At 44.6% G+C, this 22,830-nt stretch overlaps 3 protein-coding genes across 3 annotated transcripts in view; 1 reads left to right on the top strand and 2 right to left on the bottom strand.

The window, feature by feature from the left end:
- The window catches only part of CFAP57 (cilia and flagella associated protein 57), a gene marked incomplete at both ends in the record, with an annotated part of 45,956 nt that extends 36,600 nt beyond the window's left edge, over positions 1-9,356 (bottom strand). Inside the window, 5 exons of the mRNA XM_084242288.1 lie at positions 1,012-1,164; positions 1,813-2,023; positions 3,623-3,909; positions 5,572-5,888; positions 9,200-9,356. Coding sequence (XP_084098414.1) covers positions 1,012-1,164; positions 1,813-2,023; positions 3,623-3,909; positions 5,572-5,888; positions 9,200-9,356 — 1,125 coding nt within the window. The remainder of the gene's footprint in view (positions 1-1,011; positions 1,165-1,812; positions 2,024-3,622; positions 3,910-5,571; positions 5,889-9,199) is intronic.
- A 577-nt stretch (positions 9,357-9,933) lies between these two features.
- On the top strand, positions 9,934-17,225 carry EBNA1BP2 (EBNA1 binding protein 2). Its single transcript, XM_084243732.1, has 9 exons — positions 9,934-10,008; positions 10,092-10,175; positions 10,398-10,567; positions 11,155-11,278; positions 12,308-12,397; positions 14,559-14,634; positions 14,872-14,965; positions 16,612-16,774; positions 16,898-17,225. The coding sequence occupies exons 1-9, from the start codon at positions 9,943-9,945 to the stop codon at positions 16,946-16,948; spliced, it is 918 nt and encodes a 305-aa protein (XP_084099858.1). The 5' UTR covers positions 9,934-9,942; the 3' UTR covers positions 16,949-17,225.
- A 1,308-nt stretch (positions 17,226-18,533) lies between these two features.
- Positions 18,534-22,830, bottom strand: CFAP144 (cilia and flagella associated protein 144; the record flags this gene model as incomplete). Its single annotated transcript, XM_084243042.1, has 4 exons — positions 18,534-18,644; positions 19,755-19,858; positions 21,762-21,821; positions 22,701-22,830. 4 exons carry the CDS (start codon positions 22,828-22,830, stop codon positions 18,534-18,536), a joined length of 405 nt encoding a protein of 134 aa, XP_084099168.1.

Genomic DNA, 22,830 nt, shown 5'->3' with positions numbered 1-22,830 from the left:
GCCCTGTGTCTCCCTTCCTGTGCCCTAATTCCCACTCTTATGCTTTAAAATAGCCAATAAAGAGTGAATCTGGGGAAACACTGACACTCTCTCCTCAAACCCTAATAATAGCAGAGCCTCAGGTTTGCTTTCTCTCTTGCTGTGTGGCTCTTGGGAGTTCCCTGATGGTTTTTACTGAAGTGTATCCTCCAATCATAGTAAGAACCATAGGGCAGGGGGCCTTCCTGGTGGGCAAGGGGTTAAGCACCGCACTATGAAGCAATCCACAGCCTCTGCAACACGAGTTCAATCCCCGGCCAAGGAGCTACCCATATCGTGCGGCAGACCTTTCCTTTCTACCCACTGCTCCCCTCAGCATTGTACTTCAGTCAGTCTGCCTGTCCTGCTCTCCACTCTGTCTCTGGTGAATCCCCCCCCTCCCCAACACACACACCTCTGGCCTGTAACCCAGTCTTTGATGCATAAATAAATAAAATCTAAAAAAAAAAAAAAAACACAGGGCAGTGCCGGCCATAATATCGCCTGTGCCTCAGGCATTCACAGCTGATGCCTCACGATCAATAGGCTGGAATCAACACAACAGATACATTCTAGAAATAGAGTACAGAGGGAAATGGTATGAATGATTTTAGGATCTCGAGAAATACAGCCGAAGTTCTCCAAAGAGACTGTACCACTCTCCTGTCAGCAGCAGTAAGAGTTGGGTGAATGATCTGAAGCTAAATGGATCCTATTACTCTGGTTATTTGGGTTCCAGATGAGGCACAGCACTACCTTAAATTCTCTGAAGTGCAACTGTTGGGTGAAAAAAGGTGTAGAAGATTTAAATCTGACAGACAACTCCTACGTGTCCTCCAAAGAAACTATAGCAATCACGTTCCCCCCCCACCCCCCGGGCTGCTTCCCCATGGACATCTTAAAATCAGAATTTCTTCTGCCCAATTATCAGCTAATCTGGATTAAGACTGCCCATCAGCTCCCAGGCTAGGAGGCCTCGCCCTCCCCACACACCTTGCTGATCTCCGTCAGGGACATGGTGATGATGTAGAGTTGGTTCTTGCTGGTGCTGGCAACCAGGGTTTCCTCTGAGGGGCTGAAGCACATGCAGAGGATGTCCTGTTTGTCAGACTGGTTCAGGTCGTTGCTCTGTGGGTCCACAGGGATCTGCCCAAGACACAAAACAGCGATCACTGTCGGGGTGTCCCTGGGCTGACGGGGTTCTTTCAGAGCCTTTCAGCTTACAGAAGCCTGGACCGGCACACTTCCTGTTCAGATGTCACCTATGTGCCTGCGGATTTTATATTCATCTTTTAGCAACTGATGGCTGTTTAATAACACAGCAGCACATGTAAAAATGACCAGTCTATACATCTCCATTTGAGACTCCCTCTGAAAACAGCTTTAGTCTTAATTCGACTCATGCCGGCCTGTTGGGAGCCCAGTGTGGTATCCACCTCTACCAGGTACACCCTGGTGTGTACCTTCAGGGCAGCAGAGGGCAGGTGACTTAAGGTCTGCAGGATCATGGTGGAATTGTATCAATCATATCATCATAACAGCAATTTCTATGGCAACACTAATCTTCAAAGAGAAAATATAATTTGCCAGTGTTCTCCTCCCAGATTCCAATTTAGCTCTTCCTAATTTTAAAACCCAAATCTGTCCAACCCATCCCAAAACTCCCCTCAGGCCCCTCTTTCTGCTCGGCACCACAGCGCTTTCACATCCTCCCTGTCAAACTCCCGTCAGGGACCTGCTGCTGGAGTACAAACGCCAGTGGGACCCAGTTTTGCTGCTTCCTCCGCTCTTTACCCGGATCTCTCTGCTTTCTCGGTAAAAATCCTTGTCGTCCATCTTCTCAAAGAGCAGGACTCTCCCCGGCCCCGCGGAGCAGGCAAATCCCTTTGAGTAGGAGGCTAGGGCAAACACCTGGGGCATGGTCAGCTGGATGTGGCTGTCGCTGGTCGCCACCATCTGTTCATAGGAAGGGATCGGGGAGCTGATCGCTGGGAATTCGATCAGGCTAGAAAAAGAAAACAGCATACAGAGTTTACAGAGACAATCCCTAGGAGGTGAGTGCTGCTGGGGATGAGACAGAAGGGCTGACCTCGGGTGTGGGAGAAACCCCACAGTAGCCCCTTTCCCAGAGCCGAAATGTTAGCCTTTGGTCTGGGAATGCTGCATAGACTCTAAAGACAGACCCATGGTCGCACATTTATTTGGTGATCTCACAACCTCGTGTGGTCACTATTATTAATATAGCATCATCATCTTCATCCTTATATCGTTGAGAACAAAATGGCTCAGAGGGGTGGAATTTTTTGAGCTCACACAACTAGTAAACAGAAGAGCCAAGATTTGAATCCAGGTTTCCATTTCCTCTCCTTTACACTCTCCCTTCCTTGCACATAACGAATATTTATTGAAGTTACACTGTGTTAACATCTCTATGAAATGCTGTAGGGTTCACATAGCTCCTGTCCTCAGAGCATGGGCAGCAGGAAGGAGGAGCCAGTCAGCAGTGAGGAGGACTTTCTGAGGACAGGTGGGGGAGAGGCACGCATCAGAGCTGAGCAGAGGCCCAGAGTGCCCGACTGAGATCTGGAGGACACGCAGCAGCAGTATGTCAGGTACAGTGTCCAGGAAAGTGGGGCAGGAGTGGGGGACTGGGGAAACCACACATGGCTGAGCCCAGAAGCAAGAGCGTGCTGGAGGCACGTGCAGCAGATGGAGGCAAGAGCAGGCAGCCCTGTGCAGCTCAGAGAACCAGGGGTGCTTGGGCCAAGGTCAGGAGTTTGAGTTTTATTCTTGTTGCCCTTAACATTAAAAAAGGGCCTTAACACTTAAAAAGGGACTGTCATTGGCATGTGGGATGGTGAAAGGGGTAAGCCAATAATTGCTGAGGAAAAAGAATCTATGGTCCACTGCTGTGGACCGTAACAGTGTGATGATCTTGGGTGAGCCATTTAAGCTCCCTGAGCCTCAGTGTCCTGGTCTATAAAATAGACATGGTTATAGTATGTCTGGATATTATATTGGATATGGGGGGGGCAGAGAAAGGGGGCAGAGACATAGAAAAGTGCTTAATGGGGAGTCTAGTACCCACAGCGGTACATTCCAATCAGTGAGATATGATTATTATTGGCTGTAGTGAAGGTAAAATTGACCACTCCCTCCTGAGACCCCAAGTCACCCCACATGCTGTGCGGCATTTGCTGATAACACGTGCTTGCATTTCTTTGTTGGTCTGTGGCCTCCTATGGAGCCGTGTCCCCTAGCCCCTTGCACACCTCAAGGGCTCAGTGGACATATATTTAATTGATTTAGCTAGTTAGCTGCTAGAAAATCTGTAGTTTTGAAGGCTAGTTATACTGATATGTTCGTAAAATGAACTTAACTATGAAAATAAAAAGAATTATATCTAGGCTATAATCATGACTGTCAAATTTGTGCTTGACTACAGACAGGCACTAGAAAGGCAAAGGGAAAGTGGACAGAGCTGATGTTGGGGGCTCATTTGAGGGGTATGGGAAGAAGAAACTCACTTGAGGTATCTGTGGTGTCATCTAACAGCATAATGAGTATGTTTTTATAAGAGTACCGCCCAGGGGGGCACCGTTACCTCTCTGATTCCTGGATTATATTCAGGTTCTTTACATCACTGGTGGACTCCTTGACCATTATATTTGTCTCCCAGCGCTGATCTCCATTTTCGAAGAGGAAGAGCCTGCCTGTGTCAGTGCCAACAATAATCTTGTCCTCAGACACCCAGGAATGGGCTAAATAGTTTTGAGGTTCTCCCCTCTGAAAATTGGTTTGCTTTAGAGTTCCCTCAGTAAAACGGAGCAGCTTAAATATCCCATTTCCAGTGATGCAAACCTGAGTGTTATCCTGGGGATTGAAGCTCACCTGTAAAATGTGCAAGAATAAAAGAAAAAGTCAGATCACCAGGGAGTTATTTCCCATTTTACTTAGTAATATTTATCTCAGGCAGCTTAGAGTATCCTTTAAACATCATGAGATCATATAGTATTGATACCATATTTGAAAACAGCGTAGTTCTGTTATATTTGTAGAACCCATGACTCTTAAACTAGGAAATCTACAGAAGCCATTTCATAAAGACCAAAGAGCAGGATCAGCAGATCTTGACAATAGCCAAACTGTGCCAACAGAATGGAATCAAGGCTGGAAACACAGAAAAACGAGGGTCTGGCAAGTTTTTGTGCAATGTCCAGCGTGGGGGGAACCACACACCAGGAGCTGCTAGCTTGTCTCCTACAGAGTTTCCTATTCCTGTAACTCATCCCTAATGCACAGTAACAGCCAATCAACCAGTTGCCCCTACTAGATTGTGAGTTGGGGACTCTGGCTTTTTCAGCTCTGTATTTCCAGTGCTAGATTCAGAGAAGTCAGCCAATATATGTGTATTGAATCTATCGGACAGGGGGTGCTCTCTGCTCTGAATAGGGATTCTTCTCTATCAGGCCTCGTGTGGCCTGGATAAATGGCCTCCTGACTCTACCTGCCTTTGGTTTGATTCTGTGATCACCAAGCAACTTTCTGATTTCACTCTCTACATTCTCTACTACCAGGGAGGAAAGACACTGGATAAATGACGTGTGTTGTGCTTGGGATGTGTTGCTTGGTACACCAGCCTCTTGTGAGTGGAACTGAGTCTAGCCTGAGATACCAACCACCTATTATTTTTCAACATGAACAGAAATGAGTTCTTGAGCTTGTAAAATCATGTACTAAATCCTAGACTGTGGTGCCTGCATCAAGATAAGACCTCTTTGGGGGCCACTCCATTTTTCCCTCAATTCACATTAGAAAACTGTGCTCCTGTATCACTGTAATTACATTGAAAGTGAAGATCTCTCCCTTTACATCATATTCCCCAAACCTCCCCAGGACCCAGCAACACTGCTGGCAAGAGGCCAGGTCAGAAGAGAGAGTTTGATAAATCTCCCTCTGCCCCTGACCTGGGACGAGAGAGCAGTTCTGGGCCAGAGTAAAGGCGACAGACAATGGGGTAAGGGACCCCTGACCTGCTCTTCTCTACCTCTGTGATCTTGGGTGAATAACTTAGCTTCTTGGGGCCTCAGTTTCCTCAAATGTACAAAGGGGTTAATAATGAAGAATGCCATATATGGTAGTTACGAGACTAACTTTGAAATGCATGTTAAGAAACAGCACTATTCCTGGTGCTAAAAAGCATTCAATAAGAGCAGCTCTTGGGACCTCCCCAGTGGTGCAGCATGTTGAGCACAGCGCTGTGAAGCTGTCTGCAGCCTCTGTAGCGAGGGTTCGATCCCAGCCAGCCGGGAAGATACCCACATGGCATGGCAGACCTCTCCTGTATTGCCCGCTGCTCCGAGCTCAGCAGTGTATTTCAGTCAGTCTGCCTGTTCTGTTTCCCGCTCTGTCTCTGGTGAATCCTCTCACCCTCCTGCACATATGGCCTGTACCCCAGCTCTTGTATTAATGAATAAATAAATCTTTTTTTTAAAAAAAAAGAGCAGCTCTTGCTATTTTTATAATTTTCCACAATGCTTGTGATGATGGTACCTGGTAGATAGCATTGTTCTGAACATCAGTTCTAATAATGGCCATGACTTTCTGTTTTTCCCACAGCCAATAGATAAGGTTTGATTCTGGAGGTGAAGTCTGAGTCAACAGGTATTTGGAATCTGGAGAAAAAGCCATGCTAATAAATTTCTGAACTGGGAAGTCAAAATTATTGAGGATTTTGCGTTTCCGGCAAGGGATGGATGACAGTTCATAAATGGTGATGACAGGCTTATCTTGCACAGTCTCGGAGATAGCGAGGTATCGCCGGTTGGGACTGATGGACAAGGCCAACATGCCCTGACTCTTGTCTGAGCCTGCAAACAGAGGGAAAAGGAGATAATAAGGGTCAATCCTGCTTTTACCAAGATTCAATGTGAACCAGGCACAGGGGCATGCACTGCTGATACAACAGGAGAAACAGGCAGAAACAGGCACTGGGTAAGCCCTATGGCCCTTTGGTACAACTATGTCTGGGGTATAATGAAAATGTCTGCGATGAGCATCTCACGGAGGCCAGTGTGGGGAAGTCTGGGGACAGTTCCAGAAGGAGGACAAGGTGGAACGTGGCAGGTGGCAGGAAGAGCACAGATAAGGGTGTGTGGTGGGAGAACTGCCAACAGTGGGATGTTGCTGGAGCTGCACATGGGGTGACTGGAGATGGGTCTAGAGGGTGGAACAGGGTCAGATCATAGAGTCTGGTCTAGTGGCCAGCACTCTTCACCTGCGGCTTCACCACCAGGTGCAGGGAGAGATGCCGCACTTTCCCAAGCAGGCAGGTGACCCAACACCTACGAATTAGACTAAGGACTTTGCAGTAATTGTGCCTCAGAAGAGAGCCCAGGTTTAGGGTCACTGAGAGCCTTGCATGTGAGTTTGGACTTTACCATACCAAGGAAGCACATGGGAAGCCACTTAGAAAGTTGAGAAGGGCACATACGTGTCACAAAAATGCTTCTGGCACCTGTATGGAAGACAATCCTGGAGGGAAGGGAACTGGCTGGGGGATTATTTTAAAAAGTAAGATTACTTTTAAAAAGTAAGATGTGGCAACAAGCAATAAGAAGATAGTAGGGGCAATGGGAATGGAGAAGAGGGGGGTTAGAGAAATACCATGAGGACTCAGCAGTTGTCCTGGTGAGAAGGTGAGGGGGAGAAACAAGCCAAGAGAGACATTTAAGCTTCTGTGACTGGTGATACCTGGGATGGAACTGAGGTGAAGGGAGCGAAGGTTATGGTGAGGACTATGGCCACTGTTTTCCACCAAAAAGAGCCCACCCAAAACTCTCATTTTTATTCATGCTTATTTGCCTTGAGGTTTTTATGATTTCAGTTTTTCACTCTTCAGTCTTTAACCTATCTTGGGTTCATGATGGCAGAGGGCATAAGTGAGGATTCAACTTGATTCCCATTTCCCAAATACCTGGGAAGCTGTTCCAGTACTGATAACTTATGCTCCATATAAGAGATATTAAATTTACCTACACATATAGTATTAGGTTTCTGGGATATTTATACTAGGGCTATATTACTTTTATGGTCATATCTTTACTATGCATCAACATACCTGGCAAAGGCACAGCAAAAGAAACTATCATTAAAACAAAAATAGAAGAAAATATTTGTACATCATATATCTGACAAGGGGCTAATATCTAAGATCTACAAAGAATTCAAACACTCAACCCAAAAAATAAAAACCAATCTAAAGTGGGCAGAAGAGCTAAGAAGACATTTCTCCAAAGAAGACATCCAGATGCCAAGAGGCACATGAAAAAAATGCTCTTGTCATTATCATCAGGGATATGCAAATCAAAACCACAATGGACTTCCACTTCACAACTGTAAGAATGGCCCATAACAAAAGACCAGAAACAATAAGTGCTGGGCATGGTATGGAGAAAAAGGAACCTTCTTACACTGTTGGTGGGAATGCAGACAGGCCCAATCCCTATGGAAAACATTATGGAGGTTTCTCAAGATATTAAAAATAGATCTACCATATGCCTAGCCATTCCTCTTGTAGGCATCTACTTAAAGAATGCTAAAACAGGAATTTGAGGGATATATACCCTCCTATGTTCACTGTGGCATTATTTACAATAGCCAAGTTATGGAAACAACCTAAGTGCCCAATGACAGAAGAGTGAATTAATAAGATGTGGTGTATTACACAACTGAATATTACTCAGTCATTAAAAAAGATGAAATATTGCCATTTGGAACAACATGGATGGAACTGGAGGGGTTTATGCTAAGCAAAGTAAGTCTGAAGGAGAAAGACAAATACTCAGATGATTTCACTCAGACATGGACTACAGAAGAATAAAACCTAGGGACCAACCACACCAAAACAAAGTTCAGAAATCTGATTAGAGTTGAGGCTTTCAGAGGGGAGAAGGAGAGAAGGGAGCCCAGTGGACTAGGACAGAGGATGATGGGTGGCTTGGTGGTGGGTGTGGTGTAGTAACATGCTTTTTAAAAGGTGTGAATGGGGATGCCTCTGAATCATATACAGTATTATAAACCAATGTTACTGTAATAAAAATAAAAATATTTTTTTGAAAAGTAGAAAATATAAATAACTCTCAAAATAAGGTCTTAAGAGAATGGATAAGTATATTTGAGAAATTAGTTTGCAGAGTAGAATACTATATAGTGATAAAAAGAACTCTGTTAATATGTGTCAAAATGCATAAGTCTCAAACATATGATGTTGAACAAAAGCAAGTCACAGAATATATAGTGTGATTACATTTATATGAAGAAGGCAAATAGCAAAAACAAAACTAAATCTTATGCAAAGTCACATATATATGTGGTAAAACTATATGGAGAAATAAGGGAATACTTACAAAGTCTAGGACAGAGTATGAGGCTGTTCTGTGTGTATGTGTGGTGGGAAGAATGCAAGCAGGGAGAAACACTGGAACTAGAGTATTCTACTTCCGGTCCTGGGCAGTGGGTTCACAGAACTTCATTTTGTTACCCTTGAAAAACTACATATATGCAGTATACACTGTTACACATGTATATGTAAATATACAACATGTTGATACACCAAAGAGTAGTTAAAAATTACACCTTGGAAATTGTGTACATCATCAACAGGACTAGCAAAAACAAGTGTAACAACAAATGATTATTTGTGACTTGGAAGAAAATCACCAGTGTGTTCATCAGACTTGGATTCAAAATGCACTGAATGAAGGTGGTGTACTCTGGAAAACTGTGTTAGACCACCCAAAAAGTGGCCCTAGGGACCACAAACACAATGATATTGAAGATGCATGAATAGAGATTCTTTAATTTTTTCCCAATAAATCACAGTGGAAAAAAAAAAGCACTTTTAAATGAACATTTTTACATGAGATTTTTATCTGTGCATGTGTGATTGTGTGATTAATATGCATGTTAATGCAAAGCAGACATTTCTTCCTTCTATATTGATAAAACACTGTATATTCAAATTGGTTCAAAACATTTCATTTCACTGTCATGTTGGAATTAGGGGATTATATCTGGCATTTACAAACTTCAGAAATCTGGCATTTACAAACTTCAGAAAGTACAGACTTATATTTGGCATTTAAGGTGAATGCAAGTATCATGATGGAAAGGGTTTTACCTGGAATGAATTTTTGCCATTTCTGATCCACATTGTACTTCACACAGTGATTTCCTGAAGGGAATATAATGATCTGTTCATCGAAGAAGAAGACATTGTTGGCCACGTGGGCTCGAAAACCAAAAACATGCAACGTCTGAGCTACTACAGTGGACATGGTGTCCCACTGAGGCGTTCTGTCAAAGAGCAAGCGCTGAGGTCAGAGTGGTGAGGAGCAAGCCCCGCCCCTCGCCGCCCCGGCCACGCCCATAGCCCCGCCCCTCACAACCTCGTCCCGCCCACGGCCCCGCCCACTGAGCCCCCTCCACTCTCCGGCCCCCACCCATCCCCCCGCGGTCCCCGTTTCTCCCCTTTGCTCCCTCGCAGCTTCCTGCTCCTCCAGAAGGCCCCAGGTACTCGTTCCCACCTTTTACGTCCACTCTGAGTCACCAGGCCGCACTTGTATGCAGGGATACTAGCCCTACCGATCCGAAGCAACCCGGGCACTTTCAAACGCCGGAGCGGTTTCTATAGCAACGACTAACCGGAAGCGTGAGTCTGAAACCGGAAGCGGAAGTCCCTCTTGAAAAAGCTCCGCCGCCGCGGTGAGTAGCTGGAGCTGGTGCGGCTCGAGTCCACGTGGATTCGCGGCTTGAAAGTGGGGGCTGAAGGCAGGCCGCCCCGGCGAGAGGCACCCTTTTCCGCCGCGCGGGCCTCGCGCCCCCCCGCTTGCCCCGCTAGGTGTTAAGCGAGCGTGCTGCGAGATGGACACTCCCCCGCTGTCAGGTTCGGAGTCGGATTCGGATGAGTCGCTTGTCACTGACAGAGAGGTAGGTGTCGGCGAGCTGGCGGGGATGCGCGCGGGGGCGGGGACACTGCTCCTCCGGTCCTGACCGCCGATAGTGTCTTGCAGTTGCAGGATGCGTTTTCCCGAGGGCTGCTGAAGCCGGGCCTCAACGTCGTGCTAGAGGGGCCGAAGAAGGCGGTGAACGACGTGGTGAGCTCAGGGGGCGCGAGGTCGGGGCGTACTCGTTATGGGATGTGAGCCGGGCACTGTTGAGCTCGGGAGGTTGAATTCTCCCAAGAAAGACTACGCATTGCCAAGGTCAATTATCTGGGAACCGGCGTTGTGTTTGTTGGCCTAGCACTCTGGGCTTGGGAGAGACACGCAGGGCTCCTTCTGGTCCCCTTTTGTGAGCCCAGTGTCTGAATTTCCTAGAATGGCCTGAAGCACTGTTTGACTGAATTCAAACGGGATCTGGAATGGGTTGAAAGGCTTGATGTCACCCTGGGTCCCGTGCCGGAAATCAGTGGATCTCAAACAAGACCTCAGAATAAGGACCAGAAAGCTGTTGATCCAGAAGATGACTTCCAGCGCGAGATGAGCTTGTATGTATGTTTTCAAATGTGGGAAAAGCTGAGGATGGGTCTTTCTGCTAGAGAATTGGGAGGGGGAAGTAGCCAATTTGTACTTCTCAGAAGGCCTCATACCTGTGGGAGTAAGCAGGAAGGCTTCTTTTGACTACCAAGACACACAGATTTTCCCTGGTTGACAGAAGAGCCGCTTTGTTTACTAGCCACAATTCAAAGTCTAGCTGCTTTTATTTTGTTATATTCTTTTAAAAATATTTTTGTTATTAGAAGAAAAATTTGCTTGTGGAAAGTTGTCACGGACTATTTTTAGTAACTAAAGAATTGATAGTTGGCATTAGTTTGTAAGTTAATGGGTACTTTCAGTGATCATTCTCTTAAACTAGTAATTTATTTTTAGCAATATGTCCCTCCCACTTTTAAAAATGAATGTTCAGTTAAATTTCTTCTAGATACCAAGTTAATGAAGTTTTAATCCAGTTTTGTATGTTTGTTCATGGTGGAGGTCAGATGTTGAAAGTCCTTCTGCCCTTAACTCATGAGAGACAGAAGGAGTCAAGATCTTGCTCCTTTAGCTTATTTCACACTTTGTCTTACATCCTTAGCTACCGTCAGGCCCAGGCTGCAGTGCTTACAGTATTGCCTCGCCTCCATCAGCTCAAAGTCCCTACCAAGCGGCCCACTGATTATTTTGCAGAGATGGCCAAGACTGACCAGCAGATGCAGAAGGTAAGGAACAGGAAATATTTTTCTCTGGAAGGCTGAGGCTTTGTACTTAAGTATATCCTGCTGGTTTATCTCCTGTAAGATTTTTAAAAAGATAGGTATAAGCCCAGTAATAGAGAATGTTGTCTTTCAGACTCAATGCTGATCACCAATTTGATGAATACATCAGTGAATTAGATAAATACAATTATGGGGAGGAAAGTATTGTCACAAGTGTGGGCCTTGCATTTCCTAACTGGCATGGTGTATAGAGAAGACTACAGTTCTTGCCTGCCATTGCCCAGGGATCAGTGCTATGACTTGTAGTCAGTTCCTTTCCTCTGGGCCACGGTTTTCTATTTTGTAAAATGAGGGGATTCATATATGAATGGTTCAGATGTAGTAAAATTTAAAGCTAGGTTGAACTTGACTTTCACTTAACTTTGGGAAGAAGAGAATTTCCAATTCAAGCTATATTTAAAACAATTCCCTTGGTCCCAAGCTGTATTTTAGGGCGCTCTGGTCTCACTGCTACACAGGGAAGCTAATCTAGAGATGCCCACACACATCTCCGTACATCTGCATTGACACCAGCTTTTCCTTTCACTGACATGCATATGTTTGATGGAAAGGCTAGGTACCGGATATCATTTTGGGTCTTTATTGTGTATGTGATATATTGGAGAAAGGAACTGAGACTACATACTGGCTTAACTTCAGTTTGTGGATAGTAGGAATGGGGAAAAGTTAGTGTCTCCTGACAAAACTACAAGTAGGCTATTTTGTATAATGGAACAAGCAGCACACTGGACGAGAGAAGATGGCTTTCAAGTTCTAGCTCCATTCTGGTACTTTTGGTATCTTGGGTAAAGTGCTCACCTTTGGGCCTCATTGTCGTCAGATATTAAAGACAGGGGTTGGAGTAGATGACTTTACAAGGTTCCTTTGAACACTGGTTTTGCAGAACTGGGGCTATCTGTCCCCTACTCTAGGGCACCTTCAACGGTAATCCCAGATTCAAATATCATAAGCTGACAATACTTTGTGTTTTAGATTCGACAGAAACTGCAGGCTAAACAGGCGGCCATGGAGAAGTCTGAAAAGGCTAAGCAACTGCGAGCACTCAGGAAGTATGGAAAGAAGGTGAGGAGGAAAATGCATGGGAAGAGGAGGCCGAGTGCATTTGTCAGACCAGATTGCTGTCTGATTTGGTTCCGTGCCCTGTGGTGTTTGGTCTGGTCTGTTATTTTATAAACTGTGTGTGTTTGATTGTGTATGTGCACGTACCACACACCAATGTCCACAGCACAATCTTTCCTCAACACTTGTTATGTCACCAGGAGTAGCATGGTAACTACAGGCTAGTCAGTCACGTGTCTGGGCTTCAGCTGGAAGAGTTAAGTGAAGATCTGAGGTTTCTAAAGCTGACCTCGCAATAAAATCACCCTGGGGAACTTTCAACACAGATTTCTAAACTTCTTTACCCAAAAAGTTCCTCAGGTGATTCTGATTTGAGAATCACTGGCATAGATGATTTAAAGTCCTTGAAGGAATCATATTATTGTCATCCAGTCTGAGAGAAAAAATGGCACCTGTGTTTGAACTAGGTATAGATGAACTCTAATGTAAAGCCAGAGCAGGCATACCATGAAACCTCTTTTAGTTTTTCTTTTTTATTTCGTTATCCTCTAATAAAGAAGATGAAAGAAATTAAAGTTAGGGTTGTGGAAAGAAATAAGTTCGAGGAGGATCAGCTTGGGTGTTAAAACTGTCAGTGTTTTGGACATAAAACTTAAGATACGGAATGCTGAACTGCTCTCCACATTTGGAGTCATTTCACTGATGGGTGTTCAGTGGAGGAAGAGTGTGGTAGTGTCCTGTCCTCTGCAGAACTCTTCTCTCTATTGAGTTGATCTGGAGGTAGGTGCTGAGATCACCTTAAAAATGTGGGCAATTTTGGCCTCCCCTGGTGGCGCAGCAGTTGAGCGCTGGGCTGCAAAGCTGCCCGCAGCCTCTGCAACGCTAGTTTGATTCCGGGCCACTGGTGAGGATCCCATATGGCGAGCAGACCTCTCCTGCCATGCCCGCTGCTCCCCTTAGCAGTGTATTTCGTCACTCTGCCAGTTCTGTTCCCTTCTTTGGCTCTGGTGAATTCTCTCACCCTCCCGCACTTCTGACTGTACCCAGTGCTTGTATAAATAAATAACTCTTTAAAAAAAAAAAGTGGGCAATTTATCTAACATATCTAATATATCAAAGAAAAAGTCGGGCCTATTCTTTCACTGCTTCTGTCAGTAATATGGGGAAACCTTAGGGCAGCTTTTCTCAACTGGAGCTGAATTTGCCCACCAGGGGACATTTGGCAATGCCAGGACACAGTTTTGGTTGTCACGTCTTGGCGGGGAGGACCCTGAACCGCCTACAATGCCCAGGGTGTCTACTTCCCAACAAAGACTTATCCTGCCCAGATTTCAGTAGTGTTGAGATTGAGAAAGCCTACATTAGAGCGGAAATGTCTTCTTTTTTCCTGAAAGCTTTCCTGTTTTGTTTTTTGGAGGGATTGTTTTTGCCCACCCCAAGCCCCTTTTTTCATGTAATCATCTCAGGATTTACAGGGGATTCATTCCAGGATCCCTGTGGATGCCAAAATTCTTGGATATTCAAGTCCCTTATATATAAAATGGTGTATGCTACTTGCATCTGCCCACGTACTTTAAATCTTCTCTAGATAGTTCATAACACCTAAAACAATATAAATGCTATGTTAAGTGGTTGTTATATTTTTAAGGATTAATAAAATAAATCTGTACATAGGTATAACTGCATAGTATGTAGTTTTGATCCTCATTTAGTTAATCTGAGTATTCAGAACCCTTGAATGTAGAGGGCAGACTGTACTTTCATGCCTAGTGACAATAAATTAGATCTTTAGTCTGCCTAAATATAATTAATGGGGTGAATTGGGTGTGGACCTAACAATGATTTGCTGCAGTTTTGTAGCAGGATTTTGTAATGGGGTAAGAGTGTACCTCTGGAGTCAGACCACTTGGGTGTAAATACCAGCTCTGTACTTTTCCCTCTGACTCTGGCAGGTTAACTTAACCTCTTTGTGCTTTGATTGGGGGGATGGTTCTTCACTGGGTTGTTGTGAAGATTAACTAAGAATATTCTCAGAGCCTTAGCATAGTTTTCGCAGCTAGTAAATATTTAGTGGTAGTGGTTTTGTCAGTATCATTACTGAGAGAAGGTAGACACTGGAGGTGATGCTTTGGGGTGGGGTAATAGTCCTGTGTCCTTGTCTCAGGTGCAAACAGAGGTTCTTCAAAAGAGGCAACAGGAGAAAGCACATATGATGACTGCAATTAAGAAATATCAGAAAGGTAAGTACATCTCTCTCCAAAGCATGTGGGGGAGAGGTGGGGACACTGGCTGCCTTAGAATTAATTCTGACACAGGGCTTGAGGCCTTGATTGGTTGGGAACTATTGGACCTAAGGTTTGGGAACGGTGTGGGGAGCAAAATGTATCTCTTAAAATTGATTCAGTTAATTGGCAACTTTATTTAAAAGTTGAAGCTGATAGACAGTGGCACTGATCATGGTACTTATTCACTCCCAGGCTTCTCTGATAAACTGGATTTCCTTGAGGGAGATCAGAAACCTGTTGCACGGGGCACGAAGGAAGGCGCTAAAGGCCAGAAGATGAAGAAGGGGTATGAAGTGTTTCAGTTTTGTTTTGTTTTGGAGTGTGTGCTGGACAAGCAGTTCCTGGGTACAGTGGGGCCTCCACAAGTAGCAACCTCAGTGAGAAGTGTGTGGCTGCTGCCGGCAGCCAGGGCCCAGAGACCTCCGTGATGGGCCTTTTAGCCGCCATCAGTCTTTGAACGTTAAAGTGAGACGATTCCAGGACACATTTTAAGTGAATGTTCAGTAAAAGTTGATTCCCCACCTCACAGTTGATGGCTAGTACAGGCTGAGGTTTCAGATCTGAGCCTGCTACTCCATTGGAAGGGGACTTTGAACAAGTTACTTTACCTTTCTAATGTTAATTGCCTCATCTATGGAAATGAGCCTGTCTCATGGCCTCCTGGTAAGTTGAAGATAATACTGTGCCATGATGTTGAATGCTATTATTGTTCCTTTTCGTTCACCTTTATGCATACCTGCATCCCTGGCCTGTGGGAAAGGATGATTTCCACATAGAATAGTAGTAAATGCTCTGATGGAGGCATGTAGGGAGTCGTATGGAAGCATGTTTTAGAAATATTGACTTCATCTGGGGAGCAGGGTCTGGGAATTGGCTCCCATGAGCTTAGCCTGAAAAGTATGAACTAACCAGGAAAATAGGAGAAAAGCAGGTTTGGGGAAGAAAAAGAACATAAATGAGCAAAAACAGAGATTAGAACAGCAAGTTTGTATGTGAGGAACAGTAGTATTTGGTATCACTGGGAATACAGGGTGAGGAGGTGAGATGTGGCCAGAGGGGACTTAGGCCAATGCCTGGAGGCCATGTTTGTCTGGCCTGCTGAGAAGCTTGGAATTTATCCAGTAGGCAGTGCGGCAATAACGGTGGGCTTCACTCAAAATAATGAACAGATCTTGTTCATGTTTTAAAAAATTAAGTGGTACTTGGGATAGACTTGGAGGAGGTAGGGAAATTGACTAGGGGACTGTTATAGAATTCCAGATGAGCAGTGGTAATGACCTGAAAGTGATAATGGGGCTAGAGAAGGGAAAATGGATTGAAGAAATATTCAAGAGGTTAAATAAGGAAGACTCAGTAATTGAATGGGGTGTGGAGAGTGAAAGAAGGAAGAGTCTAGGTTGACTCCTGGGCTCCTAGCCTGGGTGTCTGGGAAGATGTTGTACCACCACCCTCAAGTCAGGGCATATAAACAGGAGGTGGGGTATGATGGCTGATTTTGGATGTGCTGAATTTGAGATTCCTGTAAGATAACTAGTTCTAAATTTTATTACATTTAAATTTATTGTATGTATACCAGTAATATAGGGATAGTGAGATACAGATATCCTTGAGAGGAATAAAAACAGCAAAAAATTTAGCAAAATTTAGTTGAAAAGATCTTTGTTCCAAAGATAAGTGGGGAGCCACATGGTATATGTGGGTCCTCTCCTACTTCTTGCTTTGTTTTCCTTCTCTGGTGGTTAAAACCAGAAATCAATATGCTTGTCTGAGCAGTTTGTGGAGTAAGAACGAAGAGGCAAGGGTGACATTCTGAGCGGCATAGTGTCCAAGGGGCTCTGTAGGCAGACAGGTAGCTGGAAGTGTTGTGGAGCCAGAAGTCCCCTCAGGATTTGCCGTGTGTGGGTAACCAGCAAGACCCCTTTTTTTCCCTAGTCCCAACGCCAAACGACGCTATAAAAACCAGAAGTTTGGTTTTGGTGGAAAGAAGAAAGGCTCCAAGTGGAATACGCGTGAGAGCTTCAACGATGTGTCCAGTTTCCGGGCCAAGAAGGCTCATGACAAGGGCCTCAAGAGGCCTGGGAAGAAAGGATCAAATGTAAGTGAGCCCTTGGGCAGTGAGGGCCTGGTCAGCACCCTGCTCCTACCTGCTTGTGCACCCTGACTCTGGGGCAGAGGGCCAGGCTGCTAGGTGATCACACCTGTGTTTCTTTTTCTGTAGAAGAGACCTGGAAAACGGACAAGAGAGAAAATGAAGAGCAGAGCACGCTAAGGAAGCAGCATCTTTTTATACAGAGAACCAAGAAACAGGATGAAGGCTTGTGATGTCATAGTATAATTGGATTCCTTCTGGTGTTTGGTTACCAATTTTTTTTTTTCTGGTAAAAATTTTTTTTTAATAAACTAAAGAAAATTTTCAAACATATATCTTTGGTTGAAAACTCTAAGACTAAAAGATGGAGATGTTACTTTTACAATAGTAATACTACTATCACAGTTTCAGATAAATCAGAAATCAGTGTTTTATATTGTATGATTGTTTAAACACCAATCAGTTTAGAGCTAGGCGTACTGTGATAAAACTTCCTTTGTGGTAGTTTTTATCTGAGTTGGTCATCATTTTATTTTGTTGTGTGTGTCTAATTTCCCTTCTACATCCTTATTTCTTTCCTAGTGCCTTGTCTTTCTATCCACCTTATAATTTTCCTGGTACAACCTAGGTCCCTTTTACAACTGTGTCCTCTCAAACCTTCTAGACTTGGCCACTACTACCTGGGTTCCATTTTTTTCTTCCCTTATAGTTTATACCTTTTTTAGCTGTATACCATTTCCATGTTGTCTAAGAAGGGAATTTAAATTCCCTTGCATTTCTGAAGTTTATTGTAGTTGATGTGGATCTTCCCCAAGAATGATGCAGGTACTGCTTCCTAAGTTTGTATTTTTAGCTCACTTTAAAGATTTCTTAATTATTTTTTCTCGACATTTTATTACAGTCCTCATTTTTCACACTATTGGCTAAGAGTTCTTTATTCTTCAGTTGCTCTTTTTTCATCCCTTTATTCTTATAATGACTACAGAGCAGTGTATGACTCAGAAAATGAAATATAGTTTTGGCTTTTTAAAAAATGCTTCCTTTTGTTCCCTTCACCCTTGCCACCAGCAGTCTAGAAGTTCTCTGACTTTCTTTACAGACTTGCAAATGGTACTAGGTGGGAGTCTTTAGACAAACCCACCAGCTTCAAAGCCAGGGTAAAAATGCGATCTGTCTGGGCTAGGGTTCAACTTGTTTTCAGCCTTGCCCTCACAGTTACCCGTGTTTTATTGGAGTCCCTGAGCCCTGGACTTTCCCCATTGCTTGAAGACAACCTCGTCAAGTCCCCACAGACTTCTGTGGGGAGAGATACTGGCTCTGGTGTGTTTGGAGAGGGTCTCACTCCTCGTGTCCATTTTCAGTCCCCTGATTCACACCCCACTGTCTTGGAGTCCTGAACTCTCCACAGCTCTGGGGGCGTGGTTTCCTCCTCCACTTTCCAGCATATTTCCATTAAATGCCCTCTGTTTCCTTGGTTGCTAATGTTTCTTTCCTATCCCATTGTGGCGTCGTACCTTATACCTTATTTATACCTGTATTATGCTTTTTTTTTGGTATTTGGAGAAACAAGATAATTGTAAGCTGCCTTTAACTAGTGGGAATTCTCCCACTAGTTTGTAAGATTAAAGAACTGAACTAGTGGACTTGGGCAGACATGAGAAATAGGAGACCCAGGATAGGTTATGTCAAACTGAGGTTTTGAAGTTATTTTTATTTAAGTTGGGAGGACGTACTTCAGGCATGAACAGCAGGGGCTGCTGGGATGCTACTTGTGGCGATCATCTTCTCCCAAGCTCCACATTTTCGCTTTGTACAGAGTGATGTCATTGTAGACCCGGAAGTGGTTCAACCTGCGATCACTGCGGTCCTGGTTGATCTAAAGAGGCGAATGCAGGTATTAGGAGCCAGTGAGGGTGGAGGGAAACTGGGGTTTGAAAACAGGTAAACCTGGAGACTTAAATTACTTTTCACTTTACCCTTCACTCCCAGAATATACAGTCCTTGAGGGAAGGTGCTGTACCTGTTTAAGTCACTGCTTTACCCCCAGCACTTAGAACGGGATCTAGCACATAGTAGGGACTCCATACATATTTATTGAAAGAATGAATTCCGTTGAAGTAGTTACACAGACAACTAAGAATAGCCCCTCTCACACAAAAATCTTACAGAAGCTACACTGTGCAATGAATAACCTTAAAGCAAACACTTGGAACAAATATAACTAGGAGACTAGAGGCTGAGAGGTATTCATTGAGTGTGGCTTCCCTAGCACCCCAGTATTGGAGTTGGGGGTACTCAGCCTATTGGAGTGAAGTCCTGTCAAGGGGCTGGGAGCCTGAAGTCAAGTCAGGACTGATCAAGCCTCACTGCCCCCAACCATACCACTCTGAAATTCCATCCAGCATAATTATCTTTTAGGGCTGCATCTTATGTTAAGGTGGATAAATGGAGGTTAACAGACATTCACATACCACTGTTAGGAAGTAGTTGAACCTGAACTTGGGCTTTTGGCTTCAGAGCCACTAAGCTGGATACCCAAGTGCATTTAGAGCAAATGGTGTCTTCCCAATCAAATGGGGTGAGTACTGTGACTAACACTCCCACTTACAGAGGAGGGGACAGGACATGGAGATAAGTGACATGTCCTAATCAGCCCACTGATAACTGGTGGAGCAAATTCAGGCTGTCAGCAGCAGCCTTTGTTTAATCAACACTTAACACAGTATTTACTATGCGCCAGGCACTGTTCTAAGCATGTCACAAACACCTCATTTAATCCTCATCACAATCTTACAAGTACTGTAAAATCTCCATTTTACAACAAGGGAACTGAGTCACAAAAGAGCTTAGTAACCTAGCCCAGGTCATACAGCCAGAAGCGGTAGCCAGAGGCTGAACCTAGGCAGTCTGGCCCCAGACCCTCCTCCTCTTACACCTGTACTCCTGTACTGCTTCCATGCTTCCTGAGTAAAGGAGCCACACCTACCAAGGGTTCTGAGTCCCATCCGATTTCTTGGCTTTCCGTCTGTGTCTCCTCATATTTTCTCGTTGGTCCCTGGGCTGCATGGTGGATGAGATTGAGAAACCTGGCTGGGAGAGGAGGCATGAGTTGGAAGGAGTCAGGCTTTGGGCCCAACAGTGATTCTTGGCCCTTTCTCTGGTCATATTGTCCTTAGGGGCCTCTCAGAGGCTTGCCTAGGCCTCACAAGGGGTGTCTGCCTCATCTTTCAGCAAGTATTCATTGAGCACAAACTCCATGCTGGGTGGTTCTGTGTGTCCTGGAGGCAGAGCAGAGTCAGATGTGGTCCCTGCTCTTCTGCAGCTTGTCATGTTGGTGGGATGAACCTCATGATGGTAGACAGTGATAGAAGCTGTGAAGAAGGGGGTAGGGAAAGACGCAGGCAGGGTTCACGGCTCCTACTGTAGATACGATGGTAAGGGGAGGCCTCAGTGTGCAGAGAAGTACACTGCAGGCAGCAAGAACAAAGACCCTGAGGCAGGAGCCAGTTTGGTCAGTGTAGTTGTGGCTGCTCAAGAGTGAGGAGGAGAGCTGCAAGGAGTGAGATTAGACCCCACTGTGTTGTATGCATGTGTGACTGCTGACACAGGCCTGGGACTTCAAAACTTTCATTTTTAATTTCTGCCCTATCTCCCTTTGAGAGAAGCAGTTTGACAACAGGAGGACTTGGACTTTATAGTCCCACACTCCTGACCCTTCCAACTACTAGCCTGTCAGGTGGTTTAATGGTTCTGGGGCCTCACTTTGCTCATCTGTAAAATGGGAGGAAAATATCCACCTCAGCAAGATGACTGAGAATGGAGCAAAAGGATATGAATTTAGGGCCTAACATTGGGCCCAGTTTATCCTCAAAATAAGGCAGCTGGGAATAAACTCCCGCCTGGTTTTCAAAACACCCTCACCACCAGCTGCTTTCCTTATTGTGCTAGTTCCCAGCTCTTCCCACAGATTATATCCGGTAGTTATCTGTGTCCTTTGACAGCATTCTATTAGTCTGTTCACTTGTCTGTCTCCACGGTGCTACGGGATCCCCCACTCCCATTTTGTCTTACTCTATAATCCTACATCCTTCCTCCATCAAACTCTGCTCTAATAAGGCAGAGTGGAAGGAAGAGAGCTGGCCAGGATGGATTAGGCTTCCCATCAAATACCTCTCTCCCCTCACTCCCTCTCTCTTGATCACCTGTGCACTGAGGTCATGCCCAACTGCTATAGTTCTCAGACTGTATGGTGTCTCTCATTTGTGTGCTTCTCCATACAAGTGTTCTTCCACAATCTTCTATGCCTGACATATTCCACACCTCACCACCTTATCACCTCCAAGAGGACTTCCCAGAACTGCACTGCCTGACTTAGGCACTTGTGTACTACGCTGCTGTCATACCAATCTTACTATTTACTTATTTCTTACTTCTCTGTCTCCTTCACTGTGTTGTGAGGTCCTTTGCCCACATCCTCTCTCCGCACCTCCAGTCTGTTGGCCCCATCATAGTGACATGGTAATAATAAGAATAACTTAATATTTCCTAATCACCATGTACTGTTCTCTGCACTAGCATTATCTGTTGAATCCTCATAATGGCCCTGAGAGGCTCAGAGACATAAAAAAAAAAAATAGAATTTGAACTCAATACGGCTCTAGAACCTGTGCTGTAACAGCCAGATGTTTGATGAATGAATGAATGCCTACATAATTCTTGATACATAGAAGTAAACAAATATAAGTCCTGATATTGCCTTATTTTGCCCCAATGGGTCATATTAATCATGGTAAGGCCTTTAGGAATATTTCTTTTGGATTGGAAGTTAATAAGCTGGCAGTATGGTTGAATATATTAACCTCTTATGAGTCTGGCTAGTAGGAGTCCAGTTTTCAGATGATCAAAGCAGGGAACTGATGTTTGCCCCAAGGAGTCTCCATTCAGCCGCCTACCTGTGCTCTATCTCAATGGTACTGTCAAATCCAGTACTTACCATCTGCAGGTTCCTCCAGATTATCATGCCAAGACATGGGTTTCCTGGTAATTGTGTGAACTAGAGAAAAAACAGCATCACAGGTGCACGTTAGAGTTAATGCCATCCCTCTTTGAGACCCACCTTAGGCTGACACCCCACACTGCTGAGTGTCTGTCACATGTCAGGTGTTGTGCTGGGTACTAAGGAACACATACGGCTCTTGAGGACCTTACATCACAGTAACAAGTGTGCAATATTGTGGTGACCAGCCACATGTGACTATTTGAACTGAAGTTATTAAAACGAAAGGCAATTAAAAATCCATTCCTCAGTCACACTAAACAACAACTCCCCCCACCAACTTTAGCTTACTAATAACAAAGCAAAACATGGGCCTCCCTGGTGGTGCAGGGGTTAAAGTCTCAGTGCTATCAAGCTATCTCCAGCCACTGTGGCATAAGATGGATCCCAGCCAGGGATTAACCTATGTGGCGCAGCAGACCTCTCCTGTCTTGCCCTCTCCTCCTCTCAACAGTGCATTTCAGTCAATCTGCCAGTTCTGCTCCCCACTCTGTCTCTGGTGAATCTTCTCACCCTCTTATCTCTGGCCTATACCCTAGATCTTGCATGCATAAATAAATAAATAAATTTAATCTTTAAGATAAAAACAAAGCAAAACGAAACAAAATCCTGCAAAATATAATTACTTTAAAAAGCAAAATCAGATAAGTCTTTCAATATTAAGTGTAACTAAAATAGTATTTAATTGCAAGATGAGTGCATTTTATACTTTTAATACATTGATCTGACGTGGGGCAAGAACCACTCCCACCCCCAAGTCTACAAAGGCTGAAGTCTACAAAGGGGTTGAGTTCGAGAAGGCATCTCCCACATTGCTCTGTCTGGCTCCCCCTACTGCTTCCTTCCCTCTTTGCCTGCATCCAACAGTGCTCTCACCCTTGCGTAGAGGGTTCACGTGATACTTTGTGTACAGTTTTTGGGTTCGTAGCTCTTTGAGGTACAATTCACGCAAGATCTGGTTATGGTGGACCTCATCTACGACCTCCTTCTTGTGGTGTGTGGCCAT

Source organism: Talpa europaea, assembly GCF_964194135.1.
Source record: "Talpa europaea genome assembly, chromosome: 9".
Taxonomy (NCBI): domain Eukaryota; kingdom Metazoa; phylum Chordata; class Mammalia; order Eulipotyphla; family Talpidae; genus Talpa; species Talpa europaea.
Note: the sequence above shows the minus strand (reverse complement) of the source record. Positions and strands in the feature narration are given on the sequence as shown.

Bases quoted from the DNA above. Each gene is read 5' to 3' on its own strand.
- EBNA1BP2 (XM_084243732.1), top strand. From the start codon at position 9,943: ATGGACACTCCCCCGCTGTCAGGTTCGGAGTCGGATTCGGATGAGTCG. The intron at 14,635-14,871 runs GTAAGTACATCT...ATTCACTCCCAG, and splicing joins AATTAAGAAATATCAGAAAG to GCTTCTCTGATAAACTGGAT. The intron at 14,966-16,611 runs GTATGAAGTGTT...TTTTTTCCCTAG, and splicing joins GGCCAGAAGATGAAGAAGGG to TCCCAACGCCAAACGACGCT.